At 43.4% G+C, this 20049-nt stretch overlaps 2 protein-coding genes across 2 annotated transcripts in view; one reads left to right on the top strand and one right to left on the bottom strand.

The window, feature by feature from the left end:
- LOC307043800 (N-alpha-acetyltransferase 15, NatA auxiliary subunit-like) overlaps positions 1–20049 on the top strand; it is a 68622-nt gene that overhangs the window by 13351 nt on the left and 35222 nt on the right. The gene's annotated exons all lie outside the window — the stretch shown is intronic.
- On the bottom strand, positions 193–1389 carry LOC307019020 (general transcription factor II-I repeat domain-containing protein 2A-like; the record flags this gene model as incomplete). Its single annotated transcript, XM_079649625.1, has 1 exon — positions 193–1389. The coding sequence occupies one exon, from the start codon at positions 1387–1389 to the stop codon at positions 193–195; it is 1197 nt and encodes a 398-aa protein (XP_079505751.1).

Raw genomic sequence — 20049 nt, 5'->3', positions numbered from 1 at the left:
TTCCAGTATTATAGCCTAGTAGACACCAGTGTTTGCTCTCTCTCATCAACTTCCCCCTGAAAAACACAAAGCAAGCAGGCTGAGAAACCAAACTAAGTGATACAGCACCTACACAGCACAATACATTTCAATACAAGTATGGTTGTGGAGATGGATTTTTTATAGTGAGCTTACCTATGTACTGTATGTTCATCAGTGTGAACTGTGGGCCTGCATCTGGCTGGTGAGAAGTTCAATGTCAGGTTCCATTCTAGTCACAGCCAGACTCAAACACTGATGCAGATGTTCATCTGTCAATCTTGATCTCCTCTGAGTTTTCAGGTGTTTCATGCGTGAAAAGGTTTGCTCGCAGATATACGTGCTGCCAAAAACTGTGGACATCTTCATTGCGTGTTTTTTTATGTTAGGGTACGTGTCTTGAGGGAGGGCGGCATAGAAGTCAATGAGACTGGTGGGCTTGAATGAGTCTTTCAGAACATCACAGCTCTGTAACTCGGCCAGCTCAAACTGATAAGAAGGCTGGGCTTCATCGATTTCGGCAACAAAGGGGTTCTGGAAAAGACGGATTTCTTTTGCATGAACATGTAGTTCACGGAATCGCACACCGAACTCCGCCTTCAGCATTTCTAGTGCTTCCACACACTTTTCAGCTGGGAACGGGACCGCTGGTTTCTCTGCAGAAAGCTTTTGGGTAGCAGGGAGATGGGTGAAGTTGTGCTTTTTCACTTGCTCCAAAAGCAGCGCTTGTTTCACCTCAAATGCTTTTATGTGGGAATACATGTCGCAAATGAGTTTCCCCTGGCCTTGTAGCTGCAAGTTAAGGCCGTTCAGCAGTTCTGTCACGTCTGTAAAAAATGCGAGGTGCCATTTCCATTCTGGGTCGATCAGCTCTGGGACCGTTTTGCCTTTTGAATGAAGAAATGCGTTAATTTCAGGTAGCAGCTCGTAAAAACGCCTCAAAACTCTGCCGCGGCTCAGCCATCGGATCTCTGTGTAGTATAATACATCTCCGTGCACAGACTCCAGGTCAGACAGGAATTGTTGGAACTGCCTGTGTTTAAGTCCATTTGCTCTGATGAAGTTTATGCATGATACCACCACCTTCATGACAGAATCCCACTTCAACACTTTGCAGCACAGTGCTTGCTGGTGAATTAGGCAGTGCACTTGTAGCGGGGCGGTGAGACCCCGCTCTTCCATCTCCCGGTTCATGCGTCCTATCAGACCCCGAGTCGCGCCCACCATACTCGGAGCCCCGTCAGTCGTGATGCTGGCAAGCTTTGCCCAGTCCAGATCCAACTCTTCGATGGTTTGACATACTTTGCCGAAAATATCCTCCCCCGTCGTAGTGCCTTTCAGACTTTGGAGGGCTGCCAGCTCCTCGCACATGTCAAAATGTGCGCTAACTCCACGAATAAAAATAAGAAGCTGCGCTGTGTCTTGCACGTCCGTGCTCTCATCAAGTGCTAATGAAAAAAAGTCAAATTCTTTTGTCTTCTGCTGCAGCTGGGCATATACATTACCCCCAATTTCTTCAACGCGTCTGGTGATTGTACTCGAAGACAGACTCACGGCATTAAAAACATCTTTCTTCTCGGGACACACCTCCTCCACGACAATATTCAGACATTTCTTGACAAACTCTCCCTCAGTGAAAGGTTTACCGCAGCTTGCTATCAGTTGAGCAACACGGAGGCTGGCACGAACAGATGAATGGTTCAGCTGAGTTTGGCGTACAAATGTAGTCTGCTGAGCTAACAGTCCACTTTTTAGCTTTGCTAGTTTGTCTGCTCGCATTTGGCCTCGCAAGCTATCATACTTGTCTTTGTGATGGGATTCATAATGTCGGCGCAGATTGTATTCTTTGAATACCGCCACGGCCTCTTGACAGATGAGACAAACAGCCTTTTCTTTGCATTGAACAAAAAAATAATCGTGTGTCCACTGCAGGTTAAATACCCTGCATTCTGAATCAATTTTTCTCTTACCTAACCTTTTTGCCATTATTCCGTTCTGGGGGGGGGGGGTAGGTTCACGTTTTATGATTAGGGCAAAGACAGTGAGGTCGTTAGCAACATTTTTTTAGCGTCATAATTCAATTCAAATGAGCTTTATTGACATGAGGAAACATTTCAGGGATTCAGTCGGGGAGGCTCACTTCACCCAGTTCTATGCGTGCATTGGTCTCGATCGCGTGGCCCGACTGAAAAAATAATAATGCGGGGGGGGGAGGTAATGCGTCTCTGATATTGGAAATTGTTCAAGGGGCCGGGTCAAATGTGGAGGCGGGCCGTATCCGGCCCGCGGGCCGTAGTTTGGGGAACACTGGTTTAAGTGATCGGGATATATAAGTGATGGGGATTTACAGATTAGGGGAATCTCCAAATATACTGGATCCATGTTTTAGTCCGTACCAGAAACACCCCCTGTTAAGTTATGAACAACCGACCGGTGACCTATCTGAGCACAATTATTGAAAATGATTACAGTAGAAACAGGCTACTAACCCACAAGTACAGCTTTGTACGTACAAACTCTATGAACAAGATTCCCCAGCAGATAGTGGCGACATTGCAGATATGTCCAGTCACAAAAGTTACTAAGGTTCTAAATAATAGTGAGGTTGAATTGGGATGGAGAAAATATGGGGACGTTCTTTTTTAGTGTGTGAAATATGTGGTGCTTGAAACATGTAGGTATTTAAATGTGTAGAAGAAAATGGTTTCCAGAAGGAGTTAATTGGAGTAGACATGTTACAGTGGGTGAAAGCAATGTTTAGGGATATGGTAAAATTATTAGTAGGCATGAATTGTGTTTAGATGACATTTAACAATTAAGATAGATAGTAAGATTAGGAAAATAGAGTGGAAAAGGTTGGATTTATTTGACCTCAGTGTGTTAGAATTAACTATAGATAATGCGTCCCGAGATCTCTCTCTCTATCTCTCCGCCTGTCAGAACGCTACGACCCCAACTTCCAAGCAGACAAAAGACCTCACCACGGAAGACTCCTCCTTCTCCGACAGACAGAGAACCAGAGCTGAACCAACAATGAAAATACTTTATCCAGAACCATCTCCACCTGAGGAATCCAGAACTACAGGTGACATAAAAGGCACACTCTCATCGGTCCCCCACAGGACATGAAGTTCCAAGCTGAGCCACAAGATTTGGACACAAGAGCAGAGTGTGGGACATGAGAGCAGAATACGCCCTCCATGCAACAAAGTAGAGACTATAAAGGAGGAGATGAAATGCAAAGCAGATGGGACACTGAAGAGAGTTACAGCGGAAGGATCCAAGAGCGGATGGACTGAGGAGAAGGTGGACGGAGGAGAGGAGAGGACGGAGGAGTTGGCATGGTCCGGCAGAACGTGAGGGGGTCGTGGCCTGACAACCAGAGGGGGAGAGAAGGAAAACGGGAGTGAGTGAGTTTACACATAAACACACTTATTCACAAACGAGAAATACGTAAAGAAAAAGATTTATTAGCCATGAATTAATCAATTGGTGAATTTATAAAGAAAGAAAGAGGAAACTATTAAATAACCCTAAAAACACACCGAGGGTGGAACATATTATTCAATCTTTTCATCATACGAACAGATTATTCTTTAAGAGTTTTTTATTCATGTGTGAATTTGGGGAAGATTTAATTTGTTACAATATAAATTTACAGTTTTTTTTGGAACCACTCTATAAGAGTAGACAAATCTTTATGTGTATGGAAAATGTTAAAGGTAGAGCTAGTACAAAGCCAAAGATAGTATTCCAATCTAGAGTATTGATTTCTCCATTGTAGCATGGTTATTACCTCAGGAGGGAAGATTAAGGTGGAAATAACATTTGTTTTTTGTCCAAGATGTAGAGTTTTAAAAAGACACTGGGCAAAGAGAGATTGCACATTTTAATAAAAAAAAAAAAACTAATATAATTTGGAGTAATACATGCAGGGCCTTGGATCACTCATTGTGATCGTGCATATTTTACAACAAATATCATTCAGGGAGAAGGTGTCGCTCGACCCACCCTGCAGATGTTTTAAAATCTTACTTGCAGCTTCAGAGGGAGCGCACGGCACCAGAGTATGAGTTTTAAAAGACAAGTGCCACCACCTCCTAATGGTCATCCATTCACCAGATGACCTGACATTTAGAGATGTTATTTAAAGGAGAAACATATCTGCCATAAGTGAAAAATGAAATGACTTCCGTTTTTTTAAATCCTTGTTAAAGGAGGGAGTAATTATCACATGCTCGGGCACCCAAGGTTCCACCCACTGTTAAAGGGGTTAGCATAGTTATTTAATTAGACCATAATTGAAAATAAATTAGGAAAATGCGTTATTGATATTCCACCGGTTCTCGCACCATTTCAGGGACTTTATCACTGCATTAGAACAGACCACCCAAAGGTACTGAGAAGGAACTTTTAAGTGAGGAAATTCTACAACTGTTTTAACTGACCAAAATCTTCTCCCAGAAATGACTGTCTAGAATGCCGTACCCCAGAGTAGAACGTACTGATTGATCACGACGGCCCCTTCTAGAGAACATATTACTTTCATACCTTAAATGGTATGAAAGGAGGGAGGGTACATTTCTCATGAGGAGACAGTTACAAATGCAAGCAGAACAAGACGACCCACCCCTGTATCAGAGTCCTGCATCGGGTCGGGTATCCGCGGGTACCCGACGGGTGACCCGCAAAAAAGGTGATTTGCGGGTGGTATTTTTTCAAACGCTTTTTTCCGGGTTCGGTTCTGGGTAAGAAAAAGATGATGCGGGTCGGGTTGCGGGTGTTGCATCATAAATATATTTAAATAATAATTTAGTTTAATGTTTAAATCCACAGACCTCTCCCCCGCGGGACCGAGCATAATCATAACCTCTGCAGCGCATCTATCTGCTGCTGAACGCGCCACATTCTGAATGGCTGAGGTGAAGCTCTAGAGGAGAATACAGCATTTTCAATAACTCTTCCTCAAGAGCGAAATCCAACGTCTGGGAGGCTTTTGGTGTCATCCTAGATGCAGAAAATAACCAACATCCCAGGCTTTTTGAGCCAAATATGCAACTGCGTGTGTTTTCACTGCTTATATATATGCGGGTTCGGGTCGGGTTTGGGATCTTGTGCAGACGGGTCGGGTTGCGGAACTAATTGGCAATATGTGCGGGTAGCGGGGCGGGTTCGGTATTGCACGTCGCGGGTGCGGGGCGGGAGCGGGTCTTGAAAATCAGACCCGTGCAGGACTCTGCCCCGTATACAGATGTTGATGAAAATTATGAGTTAGTTTGAATGATTTAGAATGATATGGATGTTCGGAGATGAGATTGATCCGAGCCGATGTGATTCTTTAAATGATGAAATCATGTGAAGAAGTGAGCAAAATAAAATGCTAAAATGGAGTGAATCCATTTAAATTTACTTTACACTATTCCAGTGTTTATTTTTATTTTTCAATTTACTTTGCCAATCCAAGATATTTTTATTTTATTCTTTATTACTTTATACTATTCTAATATGGTGGATCTCATGTTTTATAAATCATTGCTATTCTAAAATGGTTTGTTTCTTTTCACTTTGTAAAAACAACTGCCTTAACACTGAGCGTGGTATGGGAACGGTTTCTGTGAAAGGAGGGAGGAAGAAATGTTCTAATACCAAGCCATTGCTGCAATATTTGAAGAATGTAAACACTGGAAGTTATGCACAAGGGAAAACTTTTATGTTTGAGCAGTCAAAGTATTTTTTTGTATTTTTGTAAAGTTAAGGCTATTGAACCATTCCATTTTGATTGTATGTTTGTAATATGAGTTATGGACTATGCAAAGTTCAGATGAAGAACTCATTGATTTCAGTATTAGATACACACCTTTTAGGTGTGTAAGGAGGGACTGTTAGAAATTAAAATCAATGTTTTGATGGTATAATGTAGCTTAAACATACCGTTTAAATGCTGTTTTATACTGAAAAAAACAGAAATTCTCGTGCACAACCAGTTGTTAAGCTTTTATTCTGAAAATCCTTCATCTCCGGTTAGCATTTAGCATGTGGCTAATATACTATTTCCTAAAGAGGTGAATTTAGCAATGAAATGACATGGAGTGATGCACACCGACACATACTGATTTAACACTACAACTATAGATGTCGAGATACTACCATGCTGAATATTAAATGAAGGTACAGTTTATTTGAATACATTATTGTTTACAGACGTGGGTAGCATGTGACAACATCCGGAACTCCACCGGAAACCAAAATGCCGTGAAGTATTTCCAGTATTTTTAAAGTATGAATTACAGCGTTTGGAATGTGTTAAATGAAAAGTGATGAAAGAGAATATGAGGAGAAAAGGCATGTGGAAGTAAGCAATTAATGTAAAATGTCGGAATTCTCCGTATAACGCAATATCGGACTCAGAAGAACGAGGGGGGAGTCCCCTACGTCACTACAGCTCACAGAGAGGAGGAGCGAACAGCCAGCAAGCGGGAAGTACGAAGACTTGTGTGCTCTCTTTTTCACGGCCGCCATTGCGAGATGGAGCTGCAGCTTTTCTCTCCTCACCTGAACAATATTCTGCTTGTGATACTACCGCGCCTTTTTTTAAAATTAAAGTATCCCATTTGAATCTTCTCAGAGACTCCATTTAGTCTCATTTTTAAAGCTTCTCTCCTGGACGCGAGAATAATGAACATAGTTAACAACATCCATGTTGGAATCTGCAGGAGGGTTAACGTTAGCTCTCAGTAGAAAGTGACGGAGGTGACTTCAGTTAAGGTGCATTGAGAACCGCAGTGACGCGTCGTAAAACCCGGAAGTAAACCTCTTCCGGTTCCTTTTTGAAAAACCAATGCAAATTCTCCATAGGATTTTGGAAAATAGCTCGAAATAAGGTCTGTGGTTGACACAGGGATCATGTTTTGTTCAGCCGCATAATCTCCACATGTCAACCCTACTTTTATAATTTTTGAATCATAAATCTAGTCGCCAGAAGCAAAATGCTAACGTTATGCTATAAACGAACTACAAGCCAGTACAGCAGCAGGGTCGCACGACTTCAACGTCACGCCAACTTAAGATTGTTTCAACTGACTTGCACTGAAACTGCACTTTGAACACTTTAAATATATTTACATTTTAAACTGTATACCCCGGTTATCTAGGCCCTTTTTGTTTTGTTTTATGTATACATGTCACACTGTGGGAAACGAGATTTCGAGATTTCTGGATGTATAACACATGTCGAATTTTGACAATAAAGCTGAATTTGACTTTCGCGTGCTTGCATATTTTAACAAAGCTTTTCATTTTAGCCACACTGAATTTAACTAGAGTGTCATGGCTCTGTCAATTACCAGTCTGATATCGTTTTACAAAGATGACAAGAAGAGTGTAGATAGAGGAGAGAACCACTACAAGTCAGGACATGTAACAGTGCAGCCTAGATGAAGGTGTGCTTACCGGTGTTGTCAGGGCTAGCATGAGGGACAAGGTTTATAGTGTCAGTGAGTAGTGATAGCAAGAGTACCGTTAACCTAGAGTTAATTTATTCACATTAATTCCCATCAACAAAAAAATTGTATGTGTCACATGAAATCTTTATTAGGCAAGGCAAGTTTATTTATATAGCACTTTTCCACACAAGGCAATTCAAAGTGCTTTACAAAAAATGAAAGACATTAAGAAAATGGCATTTAAAATCAGTCATTAAAAAGAAAAGCTAATAAAAGAAACATTAAAAGAAAAAATACATGGATAAAAGTTACAGTGCAGTCTAAGATATGAATAGTTCAATTAAAAGCAGCGACAAAAAGAAATGTCCTCAGCCTGGATTTAAAAGTAGTAAGAGTTTTAGCGGACCTGCAAGTTTCTGGGAGTTTGTTCCAGATATTTGGAATATAATAACTGAACGCTGCTTCTCCATGTTTAGTTCTGACTCTGGGGACAGAAAGCTGACCCGTCTCTGAAGACCTGAGAGATCTGGATGGTTCATAATTTAGCAGGAGGTCAGAAATGTATTTTGGGCCTAAACCATTCAGTGCTTTATAAACAGCAGCAGTATTTTTGAAATCTATTCTTTGACACACAGGAAGCCAGTGTAAAGACTTCAGAACAGGAGTGATGTGATCCACTTTCTTAGTGTTAGTGAGGAACCAGAGTAAAGATTTCAGAACAGGAGTGATGTGATCCTCTTTCTTAGTGTTAGTGAGGACTCGAGCAGCGGTGTTCTGAATCAGCTGCAGCTCTCTAATAGATTTTTTAGTGAGACCTGTGAAGACACATTGCAGTAGTCCAGTCTACTGAAGATAAAAGCATGGACACGTTTTTCTAAATCCTGCTGTGACATTAGTCTTTTAATCCTAGATATGTTCTTTAGGTGATTGTAGGCTGATTTAGTAACTCTTTTAATGTCACTGTTGAAACCAATAACTAATTTAACCCGCTCACAAGAGAGCCCACCTCCGAAGATCGTGACTGGCTGAGGGACAGACTCGGGGGCAGGTTTTCAGGAATTTCTTGGCTTCTCTCCCCCGAGCCAGAAGAGGAACACTGCAGCTTGGAAACACTTACTGTTCCTGAAATTATCAAATCTGTTGGGCATCAGGGACCTGAGGCAATTGTGGCAAGCATGGCATTGTCTGAGGAGCAACAGAGGGCAATTCAGGTGGCTACCACTGGTCAGCGAACCAACCCAAACTGGCATTTGTTCAGGAAAGGAAGGTTGACTGCCAGCAACTTTGGAGCTGTCCTGAGGTCAAAGCGTGTGACTGCTTCCTTTATTGACAGGGTGCTAGGGCAAGAACAGGCCCTTGATGGTGTTTTGTCTGTACAGTGGGGGACTATGAATGAATGTGAGGGCGTCAGGGCATTCACCACCGCAACCCAGATGCAGGTCCATGAGTCAGATTTGTGGCTCTCCCTATCAGGATTGTTGGGGGCATCTCCAGATGGTCTGGTAGGGTCTTCCGCTGTGCTGGAGGTAAAGTGTCCCTACAGAGCCAGGGAAATGACAATTAGTGAAGCATTGCAAATCAAGGGCTTCTGTGTCAGTAAGGAAGGAGAAACATTCAGCCTGCGTGAGGAACATCCTTACTGGCACCAAGTGCAAGGTCAGCTTCACCTCACTGCAAGAAAGAAGAAGAAGAAAAAAAATTGTGATTTTTTTTTTTTAATTTACATTTACTTGCCTTTGCAATGTTGTGGTTGTTAGAGTGTTAGGTTTCCTGTCAGCTCGTCTGTTGGGAAGATATAAAATATTAGTTTCATGGAAGTCACACCGTCACATATAAGAGCATTAAGACATACAGTACATAGGCTAAAACAAAACATCTAAAGATATAACCTTGCACTTCGATAAGTCTCGGGAACATTTTCACTATTTTTATTGATGAAAATTGAACCAAAGAAATAAATGGTAGATTATTATTATATTGAAAATAGGTGTCAGCTGCTACACTAATTATAATAGTTATATTTCTTAATTAAGATAAGATATTACTGTATTGATCCCAATTTGGGAAGTGTTTGTGTTGCAGCAGCATAACAAGAAAAACAAAATATAAGTTATTATATATACAAAAGTATGTGAGGGATGGAATATTAAATTGAGTATTAATGTAAAATGTACATGTGATTTTACGTCCAAGAGAAGCTATGGAGCCGAGAGTTCTCTGCCAGCCAGAGGTGATTTGTTATTAGTTCAATATGTCAAACTGATTTCCCTGACTACAATCTTTAGTTACATGGTGAAACGTTATGCTGCTTGTACTAATTAGACTTATCATATAAGCCACGCAGGTTTTAATAGGATGTATTCATTATCTTTACTTATGTTGCGGTCTTTTCAGCAGCGCCATCTCTAAAACGGCGATACAGTCACTACCCATCATTTACATTTCACCGTGACATGGACAAAAATGTAACGTCAGCTTACCTCGTCACACGAATCCAGACTCTCCTTTGGAAAACATAGGCCGGGAAACGATAGAACAAGCACATTTCATGCCAAGACCTGTGGCTGCAACCCGGAGCAAAGCAACAAACCATTGCGTAGCTAACTAGTAGCGCTAGCTTTAGCTAACGTTAGCTAACGAAACGAACTGCCGAGTAAAATTGGAAAACACTGGTAATTAATTATTCTATAATTTGTAAAACTACGGTGTTAAAAACGACAATTTCAAAAATGCAGATTCTAATGGTCAGATATAGATATACAGATACTAAAGATAGGCAAGTACTTGCTTTCAAGAAGAACACAAGGCAAAACAAACTTAGCGGGAGTGTTTACGTGTTCGGCGTAATGACGTAAAACGGCCTCGACAATTTCTGTAGTCCTATTCAGCCACTCGGTAACAACCATCGTTTTTCAGACACGTAAACTCTTCAAAAATCCCCAGTGGGATCACTGCTGATGTATTTAAAGTCGTACAACAAAACGTGATTTATCTCTTCAATTTGTGTCAACCACAGACCTTATTTCGAGCTATTTTCCAAAACCCTATGGAAAAAATGCATTGCTTTTTGAGGAAGGAACCGGAAGTGCTAAAAATGCTAACTTACTTCCGGGTTTTACGACGCGTCACTGCGGTTCTCTATAGAGGCGCAATTCAGTAAAAGTGTATATTGGGCGAGGATGCTTTTATAACATCAGCAAGATGTGTTCAATGTAGTACAGTAAAATGCAGTCTTTAGCGAGAAATATCAATAAATACAGTTTTATTAAGGAGATGTTTTACTACAACATAAAGTAGATATTAGACAGTATGCAAACAAGAGTGTATATTGAAGTAATTAGGATCTGCTGTGTAGAGAATCATGGAATTGTAAGGGTATGATCTAACGATCAGTGTTTCCCATACAAATAGTGGCGGCGCTGCTAGGGGGCGCCAGCCAGGTACCCAAAATAAATAAATAAAAATGTCTTTTAAAAAAAATAAAATAATAAGTGGCGACCCTTTTTCATTTTTGATTGTTTGCTATGTGGATTTATAGTATTTGTGTTACTGTATGTTCAATAAAGGTGTATTTTTGCTAAATCTTGAGACATTGCCACTGTATGTACTAGACAGGGCCAATTTCTGGCATAGGCGACACAAGCGGTCGCCTAGGGCGCCAGATCTGGGGGGCGCTGCACCGGTAGCCCTGGGAGGGAAAAAACATTTTTGACCGTTGGCGCTCATCCAAATGTTCGGCCTTGATGTCACAACATTCATAATTAAGTAAATGTAACACCCTTTTCACCCCGGTTACACGTTTAATTTGCCCTATACGGTGGTGTAAGTGATGAAAGCGGGGAATGTTGGCTTATCAAGTGCCCGCAGCTCACAGCCAAAGTGCGGAGGAGAGCTCTCCTGTCAGAGGCTCAGTGAGGTAAAGGACTCTCTGAGTGTTTAGATAGTTAATTTTAGTCTAAGTTATCTCAGTGGGTCTCAAACGTTTTGACCACAAATTATGTAAACACATATTTCCAAGGCACTCCTTTATAATTATTAGGATAAATAAAAACAGGTTTTAAATCATTCCAATGTATACTATAGGACAGTAGACCAATCGTTTAAAGTTGGAGAGATACAAAAATATGCATAAATAAATAAATAAATAAATGTTAACTAGGTAAAAATAAGATATGAATGAACAACAAAAATAAAATAAGCTACATTTATTTGTTATTGGCTATGGTAGGTTATTGGTTATGTTCATATACTTATTTGGTTATTAAAATTTAAACTGAATTGAAATCAGGAAGAGTTTGTCGTATATAGGTTCCTGCAACTCAATTGTGTTTTATAATTTACTTTATTCTCGTGTGGTTCTTAGCAGATTGTTATTTGCATTGGTTACACTTAATATCTGGGCTTTTAATTGTAGGCTCATCTCATCTTTTCATACGCAGAAAAAATCACATTAGTCAGTTTACCCAACTCCTATAATTGCTTGGAACCACTTGACACATATTTTTTAAGTTTTAGCAAAGTAACACATTCTTGAGTAGAGGAAAACAAAAAAAAGTACGTTCCACCAACTCAAAAGATGCAAAAGTTGACCAAACTCTTAAAATTGCTTGGAATCACTTGACACATATTTTTTAAGTTTTACCAAAGCAACAGTTTTTACAGTGTAGGAGACAGCAAGCCATCTCAGCTAATGGAGAAAATGCTAAATCTGCTAGGGGGAGAAGATCCCCAGATTTTATTCACGGAGATTTTCCTGCGTCACTTACCTTCCCGGGTCCAGACGGCGCTGGCCAACACGCCTGTCATGGAGCCCCGTGCCTTGGCTGAGGAAGCGGATCGTTTTTTCCTGGCTACACAACAGCCCGGTTCAGAGACGTTAGCTGCGACGCTCAGTGGCCCATCTGCAGGCAAGAAAGCATGGCGGAGGCCGGACACGGCAGTTTCGAGCCGGCGTGGGGACACCGGAGAGTGCTTTTACCACGCACGTTTCGGGACAATGGCTAAGAAATGCATCGCTCCGTGCAGCTACAAACCCCCGGGAAAAGGAGGGGCCGGCGCTCAGTAGTGGCCCTGAGCGTCGGCGGCAGGCTCCTCTTCGTCAGCGACAGCGTTTCGGGGGGCCTGTTTCTGTGTGACACGGGCGCTCAACGGAGCGTAGTTCCCGCGTCGAGTGAAGACATCGCCCGTGGTGGGCACGGACCGCGGTTGACGACGGCTAACGGCGGTCCCATTCGCACGTACGGCGTGAGGCCTATGTGTTTGCTGGGATTTTGTGACAGCTGACATTTCTTTTCCCCTCCTCGGAGCGGATTTTTTTTGTGCTCATGGACTCTTAGTGGACGTTAAGAATAGGCGTTTGGTTGATGCCTTAACGTTTTCTTCCCTCGTGTGCACACTTGGCAGCGCAGCGTACCGTCGACGGGCTGTCGGGCTCGCTGTTCGGGGGCAGACACGTTTCTCAGACTGTTGGCCGAGTTTCCAGACCTGTCGCTGCCCACCTTCTCTGCGCTTACCACTAAGCATGGCGTGGAGCACCACGTCAATACCGAGGGGCCTCCTGTCTACGCCAGGGCCCGGCGGTTGAACCCTTCTAAGCTGGCTCTGGCGAGGGCGGAGTTCGCAACCATGGGGCGCCTGGGCATTTTCCGCCGCTCCGACAGTCCTTGGGCTTCCCCCCTGCACGTCGTCCCCAAACCGAACGGCGGGTTCCACCCGTGCGGGGATTTCAGCCGACTCAACGGCGCCACTATGCCTGACCGCTATCCGGTGCCGCACATTCAGGACTTTTCGGCGCATCTGGCCGGTACGGTGGTGTTTTCCAAGGTGGACCTGATGCGTGGATACCACCCATGCACCCCCTGGACATTCCCAAGACAGCGGTGATAACACCTTTAGGACTTTTTGAGTTCCTGCGGATGCCTTTTGGGCTCAAGAATGCCGCTCTAACGTTAAAGCGCCTGATGGATTAGGTACTGCGGGACCTGCCGTTTGTGTTTGTCTACCTCGATGACATACTCGTCGCCAGCGCTTCAGTGCAGGAGCACCTGTCCCACCTCCGAGCCCTTTTCACGCGGCTCAACGAACACGGATTAATCATCAATCCTGCAAAGTGCCAGTTCGGGGTGTCTGACATTGATTTCCTGGGGCACCGCGTCACCAAGGGTGGTGCGACACCTCTGCCAGCGAAGGTGGAGGCTGTTGCGGCTTTTCCTCGCCCGCTCACAGCCCGGTCGCCCAGTGAGTTTCTGGGGATGGTGACCTTTAACCACCGTTTCATCGCCCGGGCCGCGCACATCATGCGGCCGCTGTATGAAGCGTTGAAAGGCAAGACCCCCGTCCAGGCAATCGACTGGACAGCAGAGGCGGACGTCGCTTTTGGGGGTCAAGACTGCGTTGGCTCAGGCGGCTTTGCTGGCACACTCATCATCTACGGCTCCCATCTCCATCACCACGGACGCGTCGGACTACGCGGTTGGCGCTGTGTATGAGCAGTGGGTGGAGGGCGCTTGGCAGCCGCTCGCCTTTTTCAGCCGCCAGCTGACGCCCAAAGAACGCAGGTACAGCGCTTTTGACCGTGAGCTCCTGGGTCTTTATTTGGCCGTGCGGCACTTCCGTTTCATGCTGGAAGGCCGGGAGTTTACGGCGTTTGTCGACCACAAGCCGCTCACTTTCGCCATGTCTAAAGTGGCGGAGCCTTGGTCGGCGCGTAAGCAGCGGCAGCTTTCCTACATCTCTGAGTTCACCACAGACATTAAGCACGTGGCTGGCAAGTCGAACCTGGTTGCTGATTGCCTCTCCAGAGTCGTAATCGGTGCCGTCCAGTTAGGCCTGGACTATAATCGCATGGCGGCGGACCAGGTCACAGACCTAGTGCTGTGTACCTGGACTCACATTCAGGTTCAGGTCCGGACTCAAGTCCAGAGGTTCAGGTTCAGGTCCGGACTTATAAGTCCGGACTTGTGTCAAGTTGTGTGAGTAATGTTAGAAATTAAAATCAATGTTTTAATGGGGAAATGTAGTTTAAACATGACGTCAGTTTTAATGCTCTTTTATACTGAAAAACCAGAAATTCTTGTGCACAAGCAGTTAAGCTTTTATTCTGAAAATCCTTCATCTACGGTTAGCATTTAGCATGTGGCTAATATACGATTTCCTAAAGAGGTGAATTTAGTAGCAAAATGATATGGAGTGGTGCAAACCGAAGCCTACTGATTTAACACTACAACTATAGATGTCGAGATACTACCATGCTGAATATAAAATGAAGGTACAGTTTATTTGAATACATTATTGTTTACAGACGAGAGGAGCATGTGACAACATCCGGAATGACCGGAAACCAAACGAGCCTAGAAGTATTTTTTAGAGTATTGATTACAGCGTTTAGAATGTGTTAAATGAAAAGTGATGAAAGAGAATATGAGGAGAAAAGGCGTGTTAAGCATATATTGAATGTGAAAAGAACCAATCCTCTGTTTAAATGCAATAACGGACATTGGAGACGAGGCGAGCCGGCTGGCGGGGAGGAGCCAGCAGAGGATATATAACAGCACCGGAGGAGAGATCGAGGCTCTTCTCTTCCCTAACGAGGAGCGGATCACAGCTGTTTGTCTGACTGAACAATATCATGCTTGTGACCAACCCGCGCCTTTTTTAATTAAAGTACCCAATTGAACTTTCACAGAGACTCCTTTTAGTCTCCTTTTAAAGCTTCTCTCCTGGACGAGAGAATAACGAACACAGTTAACAGTAACTAAAGTTAACTTATTTTTAGCTAATTATCAATTGAAAATAAACTCATAATCAACTCAAATTCAAACTCGTCAGGTTTATTGTGCCCCCTTCCAACTTGTGTCTACACCATGTCTTTTCTAGAACTCTACATGTGTTACTAACTACACAACACAACTACATACATAGTGATGTACATACAAGACTCAATATGCAAAAGTACAAGTCTATGTGTTCTTGTTCAAGAACAACAGCATATTGACATTGTCTGGGTGAAGTGTTGCTCTTTCGGCAGACACTATATCAACATACATACAAAGGAGTTAGCTTAGCTACACTACCATATATGGCAACCAGCATCCCACGCTGTCAGTGTCCACTAGGTCTAAGCCAGCTTCCCTTGACGTCACACAGATCTCGCGAGCAGTTGCGATATTTTGCGAGACTTCGTGAGTTCAGTAATGGCCGCCATATCAGAAGCCAAAACAATGTTTTTCGTCTTTTCTCAGCGCAAATTTCTCGATCTATGGAAGGTTTTAGATGGTTTAGAACAAAAACGAGAATATACGTAAGTACCGGTTCCCGACGTTCCGGTTTTAACCGGACTTGAACCGAAACTTTTTACAAGTCCAGTACCGGTTCGGCGTACCGGTACGCAGCACTACGACCCCGGCGTCCAGGCTCTGAAGGTTGAGGGCGCGGGGCTGCGCTTGGAGGACGTGGTGTTCGGCGACGCGGGCGTTACCCTCCTGTGTGACGTCTCCACGGGCCTGTCGCGGCCAGTCGTTCCCGCCAGCTGGAGGCGTCCTTTGTTCGAGGCTGTGCGCGCACTGTCACACCCCGGCGTTAAGCCTTCGGTGCGCTTGGTGGCCGCGAAGTTCGTCTGGCATGGGCTGAAAAAGGACGTTCTGGGCTGGTGAGTGCATGGCTTGTCAGCGCGCTAAGGTGCACCGCCACACGAAGGCCCCTTTGGAGCGTTTCCTGGTAACTGAGAGGAGGTTTGACCACGTTAAAGGAAGGCTCCAGTCATTAGATAGTTAATAAAAACTTCAGTATTTAGTGAAACATTATGTTTAAACCATACCCTGAAGAAATCAGCGATATTCCCCGGTAAATAATTATTTTATAGCTCTTTTTTATCAAAACCTGTACATTCCGTCAGGCAGCTGCCATTTTGGCCATTTTGAGTAGTCACATGATCCGAAAAACTAGGTTGTGACGTCATCTATGCGTTCACTTTGTAAACACGACAGCTCATTCGACGAAAACATGGCGTAGTATTTGAGTTCGGACTCGTCAGCCAAGGAAGAAGTTTTGAGCAATGTGGAGAGAATGGATGGGGGAATTCAGCCATCCAGGTTCGAGCCAAGTGGCCAGAACCTTCAGGAATCCAGGGACAGTGACGATGAGGATGAACAGCACAGTGATCTTGCTGGAGACGATCCCTTTACTCGTGCAATTGATTTAGGGGGGCGAGTAGGGAGACCTGTACATGAATGGTGTACTTGCGATCGGTGTGTAGCCATGGACAATCCTCTTATGAACATATGTTGTCATGAGCTTGAAGAGCTTGAAAATAAACTGTTCACAGACGACTTGGATTGCATATGTTTACACAGGGAATTCGACACTGTGGTGTTAGAAAAAGCTGTATTGAGAACAGCACTGGTTGCCATGAAGGATGTGAAACGCACCTCTTTGGTTGAACCAATAAATTAAAGGTGGGTAAATTTGACGGGTACAGTCCTTTCTTTTTAGCATTATATACTTTACAATTATTATTATTATTATTATTATTAATGGGCATATCAACTAAAGACATTTTATTTGGTTAGGAAGTTCTGGATTAAAGATTGAATTGACTTTATCAAAAGTTTTATAATGACGTTTACATTCTAGGAGGAAATGATTTTCATCCTCAATCTCATGGCAATGTTTGCACAACCTGTCATTTACAGGAGTATTTGTGTATCGACCATATTCAATAAGAAGTTTATGGTTGTTAATTCTAAAGCGTGTCAAATGGATTCTGTCTACAATTGCATGGCAAGGACATGAAGGACAATGACAGATAATTTTCAAAAACAAAACTTTACTAAGTATAGCCATGATAAAATAAATCAAAAAGCATATCTACAGAATGCATTCTTTATAACAATGTAGGCTAGGAGTCCTAACACAGGGCTGCCAACATTTGAGTTCAGCTTGGAGTGAGATTATTTTTTGGTGAACCCAAAAAAGAAACGTTCATGTGTACATTGTTACAAATGTATTGAACAAGTACAGGGTTTCCCATTAATGTACCGGGCGCTACAGTGGAATACGCACATACACATTGTACCCGCAACTCTTACAATAAAGTGCTATTTTATAAGTGGGGGGGGGGTCCTCATCTCCTCTAGGGGGGTCCAGGGCATGCTCCCCCGGGAAGATTATTTTTTTAAATATTGAAGTTAAATGCATCAACCTGGTGCACTTTGAGAGAGAAATGAATTTATGATAAACAGATTTTCTTTTTCTTTATGGATATTTTACAAATCACTCACCTTTTAAACTGTATTCTTGTTTCACTGTCATATAGTATTTCATAACTGTTTTTAATTTATTCTCATAAATGGTGACCAAAACGTATGAGACCCACTGAGATAACTAGACTAAAGTATCTAAACAGAGTCCCTTACCTCACTGAGCTGTAGTTATCTCTCAGTCTGACAGGACAGAGCTCTCCCTCTCATTGTTTTTGAAACAGCTTTTAATATCCGTTAAGCTAACCAGATGCTAACAACAACAATGCAAATAGTGAGTTTGCTAGAAATATACTGTATAATAGTAAAGTTATTTAAGATGATGCCATATTTATTGAAGATTTTACATTATAAATATTCCCCAAAATTATTGAAAAGCATATTCTTCCAAACTCCTTGCTGTAGTATGACCACCAGGAGACTATTGATGTGTGTGGTGAGTTTGGTAGTAATAAGCTGTATAAAAGTGATTGAATATTATTGTATTCTCTTTTTTTCGGAGTTGCACTTTGTAGACGGTCCCTGAGCAGAGCACTCGTTTCTTCTCCGGCTGCGGATAGAGAACAATGTAATGTGCCCAGCTCAGAGGACTGCGCGTATTGGCTTTTTTTTTTTAATCAAAATGAGATGTAGTTCGTTGTCAACCTTACCACGGTACTTAGGAGACGTCATTTGTGTCTGAATAACGTTTTCATGAGTTATTGATCCGCGAAATCAGAATCTTCCAATATCGTTCCAACTTTACTGAACTAAGCCAGAAGACCGTCTCATTTCGTAGACCGCTCGGTTTGCTGTTCCTTCACTTTATTTTTATATTTATATACATTTGTTTTGGACGAAAACTTAGCGTGAGGAAAGGCAAGTGTGGCGTGAGTGCGTGAGATATGGGTTAATTGCGTGACTCTCAAGCTCAATGCGTGAGTGTTGGCAGCCCTGCCATAATAATGGTAAAATTTAGTTGAATAAATTCCATAGTAGTTAATCAATCAAATAAAGAAAGCATTCCGGAGCATTCACGGAGCGCACGTGCACGTGCACACGGAGCATTCCGTGGATGGTTCCTATCCGAATTGTGGCAATGTTTCGCGATACAATGAGGCATATTTCAATAGAATTGTGAGATTAACTAGAGTAAACAACATGAACAAAGCACATACGTCAATTTGTCCTCGACACCAAACGCATAATTCATGTCACTTCCGGTAAAATAAGTCATGTGACTCGTCAAAACGGCGCCGCCCACAGGGTTGATGTTATTTCGGTAATTAATCAGCTTAAAATCACTGATAACGTCATCGGATTAAAAAAATGTAAAAAAAGACTGGCAGAGACTGGTCTGTTTTATCGGATAATAATTATTTAAAAATGCGTGTCATGAGGATTCCCTCCCTTTAACATCGACCTGGTTGGTCCATTGCCCTCCTCTCAGGGCTTTTCCTACCTCCTCACCATGGTGGACAGGACGACCCGTTGGCCGGAGGCGGTCCCGCTCGTTTCGACGTCAGCCACAGATGTTGCCCGGGCCTTCATTACAACGTGGGTGTGTCGTTTTGGCACCCCTTCGGACATTTCCTCAGACAGGGGCTCTCAGTTCACGTCCGAACTCTGGAACGCCGTGGCAGGCGGTTTGGGGGTTAAGCTGCACAGGACTACCGCTTACCACCCTCAGGCTAACGGCCTCTGCGAACGCTTCCATCGCTCCATGAAGGCGGCCCTCAAGGCCGGACTTACGGACGGTAACTGGGTCGACAAGCTGCCCTGGGTGATGCTGGGCCTGAGGACCGCGCCTAAGGAGGATCTGCAGTGCTCTACTGCGGAGATGGTCTACGGTCATCCGTTGAGAGTTCCAGGTGATTTCCTCCCAAACGCATCAGCTCCTTGGTGGCAGAGGTCGCGTTAATCGAATATTTTCCGTCTATTTTTTAACAATGACGGACAAATCTGAAAATAGTCCGTCATTTTGACAGATTAGAACAAACTCGGAACAGCGCCAAAGTTTCGCCGCAGCGAGGCTCCGGAGTTATGCCGTTTAATGCATGGCCTCCAAAAAGGAAATTATACCGTTTCCAAACCTAACTGCCGTACAAATCATTGAAATGTCTGTGAGTTTTGGCTTTACTCTGTGCACGCTCCCGCGAGGTGCAACAGCCATGCATAACACGGCGCATGTGTACTGTGTCGTCGTCGTCCCCCCCCCCCCCCCCCACGGTTGACAGTTCATGAGCATGCTTCCCCCCCCCCCCTCGTCAGAGTTGTGTAAAGGCCGACGGGTAATTCTGGATTTTGACGGAAGTTTTACGATCCTGTCCGTCAAAATGACGGGCAGCGAAAAA

Source organism: Notothenia rossii (genome assembly GCF_949606895.1).
Source record: "Notothenia rossii genome assembly, chromosome: 1".
Classification (NCBI taxonomy): Eukaryota; Metazoa; Chordata; class Actinopteri; order Perciformes; family Nototheniidae; genus Notothenia; species Notothenia rossii.
This window is presented reverse-complemented; position numbering and strand designations above follow the sequence as displayed.